General features: G+C 35.5%; 1 protein-coding gene across 1 annotated transcript; it reads right to left on the bottom strand.

Moving 5' to 3' along the window:
- Positions 1-2,601: 2,601 nt before the first annotated feature.
- On the bottom strand, positions 2,602-3,461 carry LOC129299530 (uncharacterized; the record flags this gene model as incomplete). The annotated part of the gene is made up of 3 exons (XM_054938005.1): positions 3,398-3,461; positions 2,969-3,286; positions 2,602-2,862 (listed from the first exon to the last, which is right to left on the bottom strand). Coding segments are annotated over exons 1-3 (643 nt in total), but the record flags the coding sequence as incomplete, so codon positions are not given.
- Between the last annotated feature and the right edge of the window lie 1,326 nt (positions 3,462-4,787).

The following is a 4,787-nucleotide window of genomic DNA, read 5'->3' as shown; positions in this document are numbered from 1 at the left end:
TGTAACGGGCGTCCTAAATTAGGACTTAATCATCATACTAACCATGGTTAATCAAGGACTAACCAAATGGATTATACAATACGAGATTAACCTAAATGAATTCTTAATATGTATTTATTTTTCACAAACTATTTAATATAAAGGAATCCCAAGTCTTTAAAATATTTTAAGAACTCATATCATTCAATTAAACATATGCGGAAGCATGATAATAACTATTTTTACTTGCACAAATATTTTGACCCATTAATATAATACAAGCATCAAAACACAATCTCAAGAGCCCAAAATACCTTTCCATCCTACACAAAACCCATAGTGCAAATGGATCAAGAATATATTATCCTAATTGGCAATATCATAAACTAAATACACATATCAACATAAAAGGAGAGAGGCCTACAGAAGTGATTATTATCACTTGGCCTAATGCTCCTTTCCTCTGTTCTTCTCAGATGAGCTAGCTCCTGTAATATGTTAAAAGAGAGGGGTGAGTACAACCACTCAGTAACCAAGGTATATCTAAATTATACAAATGCATGATAATTAATCATGAATGCAAGTGACCAATAAATTTATCAAGGTGACCATTCAAACAATCACATTAATAACATGTTAATCACATTAACATTTAACTCATGTGAATAATTTCAAGAATAAAGTCAAGTATAAAATTTGCACAAATAGCCACATATACATTATTCGCATAATTACTACATGTTCTCATTTCTACAATTATAATCATATTCTCAACATAGCCATCAATCACTCAAATGGCATGATAATAATAATATGCATGATCAATCTTCCTTATATCCCCCCTTATTTCCTCTGACATGAAATCCGTGGGCCAACAACCGGAAGGGATCATCCATGTGGTGAGACTACCCAAAGCCTTAATCATATCATGAGGGGCTACCGGGCCAGGGTTACCTTACTCACTTATGAACACGGTTTCCCCCAAATCACACACTATGGGGTGTCATACCCAAAACTAGCTCTACCCAAACTCCAGGTAGGCCAGTAGGGTCAAGTCCCTTAATAGGAACAATGCTACAGTACCTTACAAGGTAAGTAGCGGCTATAACCCCTAGGATTATTGGTTAATAGCAAATACCATATGATTTTGTGTAATCGCTAACTCCTTCACTAAGGCGAACTCCAGCCATATGATCATACTAATAAAAAAATGCATTTAAAAAAACTCATATATATAATTCATAATTTATAGTCAAGATTGTGCACATCATCATCAACATCAATCTCATTACTTATACCAAGTCACAATTAACTTGGTCACAAATCATAAGGTCTAACAAAGCCACATGCATTACAAACAACTATTTCAAATTTAGATATATATATATATATATATATTCTTTTGTTTCACCAACATAATTAATTAATTAATATACAAATGCATAAAATAGATTTTCCTCGGTTACCTCAACCTTTGAGAGGTCAAAGGTTACCCCTCAAGTTACAACACTTCCAAAGCTTTCCAAAGCTTGAATGGTGTAAAAGAAAATTAATCTACAATTGATCATATCCCAATGTGTCAATAATATTATTAACACAATTTTCACTCATACTCTAACACCTAAGTATTATTTTATTTTTATTTATTTATTTATTTATTTATTTTTATTTATTTTTTAAGAAATTAGTCTTAGTCTCTTGAATTCTAAAATTTAATTTCATGTATTTGAACCTATCTACTTGGTTTAATAGTCTCCTTCACAATAATTTCATTCAAATATTTTTCTAATATCAAAATTTCTCTTTTTATTCCAAAAATTCGCACATAAAAATACCAAAAATTGCAAACTTGATTTCAAGCCTAGAATCATTATTCTATAGCCATAATAATTTATTTCTCATCTCAAATAATCATCTAAATATCAATAAATCAATTTATATTTTCAGATTTACCTAAAAATCTACCCATAGAAATCTAGGGATAAACTCAAATGCCTCAAATTCCAATTCTATCAACAAAATAATACTCTAGAATATTTATTACACTACTAACAACCTCAAAAACCATATTTATTCAACATAAATTCATCCCTCTTCCAAATCTTAAATTTTCTACCACCACAAAATCAGAAACCAAAGAGAAAATATGACTAAGAAAAATGTTTAGAACACTTACCTAGTTTTAGAATACTTAAAATCTCATATGAAGTATCCTATTATGGAGCTTCACCTTCTAAATCAGTCAGCCTCTCCATCAATGTCGCTCGCTCTCTCACTCGCTCTCTGCCTCAGCTCGCGTACAGGGATGAAATGAAGAAATGAAGGAAGGAGGGTGATTTTAAAAAAAAAATACCGTGGGTCCCACATGTTTTTTTTTTTTTCCTCTTTCCTCTCTCTTCTTTTTTTTATTATTATATATGTATGTGTCATGATTGCCGTGGGAGAGCACCGAAAGCGATTTCTTCTTCTCCTTCTTCTTCTTTCTTTCCTTAGACATTTTTTCTTTTTTTTTAAATTTCTATTAACCCAAATTAACTATTAAAATTTAAATTGGGATGTTACAATTCTCGCCTCCTAATAAGAATTTTGTCCCCAAAATTCGAATAATCATAGGGAACATACCTTGCTCAAACAAATGAGGATATGAATGTTTCATCTTCTCCTCAGTTTCCCAGGTTGCATTACCAGGGGCCATTCCTTTCCAGAATACCTTCAAGCGAATGGTCTTATTTCTCAATTGCTTCTCCCTTACATCCACAATTCTTTTTGGTTCTACTCGATATGTCATGTTCTCCTTTAGCTCAACCTCTTCAGGTTCAATTATATGAGACGGATCGGGTTGATATTTCTTTAATTGAGAGACATGAAATACATCATGAACTCCTGACAAATGAGGTGGCAAGGCAACTCGATAGGCCAAAGTCCCAAGTTTTTATAGGATTTGAAAAGGACCTATGAATCTAGGAGTCAATTTCTTACTTTTATTGACCTCCAATGCCTGTCATTGGTGATACTTTCAAAAACACATGGTCGCCTACCTCAAAAGTCAAAGGTCTTCGTCGCCTATCTGCATAGCTCTTCTGCCGACTCTGAGCAGTCAATAATTTTTGTCGGATCATCTCAATTTTTTGAGTGGTTTGGTCAACAATGTCTGGACCTATAATGCTTCTTTCACTCAACTCGGTCCAACAAAGTGGAGATCTACACTTTCTACCATACAACGCCTCATATGGAGCCATATGAATACTTGAATGATAACTGTTGTTGTAGGCAAATTCCGCTAACAGTAGATGCTTGTCCCAACTACCTGTCCACTCAAATGCACATGCGCGTAACATCTCTTCAAGTGTTTTATTTGTTCTTTCAGTTTGACCATCGGTCTATGGATGATATGCTGTACTGAACTTCAATTGAGTACCCATAGCATCATTCATCGCCTTCCAAAAGTTTGAGGTGAACCTTGGATCACGATCTGAAACCATATCCTTAGGCACTCCATGTAATCATACAATCTCTTGGATATACAGTTCCGTGAATTTATCCATGGTATAACCTTCTCTGATAGGTAGAAAATGGGCTGACTTTGTCAATCTATCAACAATGACCCATATTGCATCATATCTGCCTGTGTTCTAGGCAAACCCATAATAAAGTCCATGGAAATGCTTTCCCACTTCCAGGTTGGAATTTCCAACGGCTGCAATAAACCGCCAGGCCTCTGATGCTCTATTTTCACCCTCTGACAAGTTAGACACTTGCTCACATACTCCGTCACATCACGCTTTAGACCATGCCACCACCAGTACTGCTTCATGTCTTGATACATCTTGGTTGCTCTGGGGTGGATGGTGAATTTGCTTCTATGAGCTTCAGCAAGAATTGTGTCCTTCAACACTTTCACATCAGGAACACAAACCCTCCCATTGTAGACTACAAGACCATTATCATTAAAAGTGAAATCTGTGCTAGTCATCTTCTCATCTAAGTTCTTTCGAACTTCTAACAAGTATGGGTCTTCAAACTGAGCTGCTCGCAACTTATCCCAAAATTCAATTGTAAGCACCGTAGTATTCAAATTGAACATAGAATAATCTGGGATATTTTGTGGAAAACTAGAGAAATCTTCTAATAACTTCTGTTTATGAATCATCATACAAGCTACATGCACGGTCTTTCTGCTTAAGGCATCGGCCACTACATTGGCCTTCCCCGAATGGTACTTCAGTTCAAACTCATAGTCTTTTAAGAATTCCATCCATCTTTTTTGCCTCATATTCAGCTCCTTCTAGTCTACCAAATATTTAAGACTTTTATGATCACTAAACATTTCAAATCGTGCACCATAGAGGTAATGTCTCCAGATCTTAAGAGCGAAGACAACAGCTGCTAGCTCTAGATCGTGAGTGGGGTAGTTCATTTCATGAGGCCTCAATTGTCTTGATGCATATGCTACAACTTTGCCATCTTGCATGAGAACACATCCAAGACCCTTAAGCGATGCATCTGTATAAACATCAAATGATTGCTTAGGATCAGGGATAGTTAAGACGGGTGCAGTCGTCAACTTCTTTCAAAGGTGATAAAAGCCTCTTCACACTCTTTGGTCCACAAAAAAGGTTTGTCTTTCCTGGTCAATTTAGTCAACGCGATGCTATTTGAGAAAACCCTTCAATAAACCTCCTATAATAGCCGGCCAACCCCAAGAAACTTCTGATTTCTGATACTGAGGTCAGTCGTTCCCATTTCAACACCGCATCGACCTTGTGAGGATCAACTGCAATACCTTCCTCAGAAACAACATGCCCTAA

The sequence above is a fragment of the Prosopis cineraria genome, unplaced genomic scaffold, assembly GCF_029017545.1.
Source record: "Prosopis cineraria cultivar Desert tree isolate PC_DT_omini unplaced genomic scaffold, ASM2901754v1 PC1193, whole genome shotgun sequence".
Lineage (NCBI taxonomy): Eukaryota > Viridiplantae > Streptophyta > Magnoliopsida > Fabales > Fabaceae > Prosopis > Prosopis cineraria.
The sequence above is the reverse complement of the archived record's forward strand: the minus strand, read 5'-3'. Positions and strand labels throughout refer to the sequence as shown.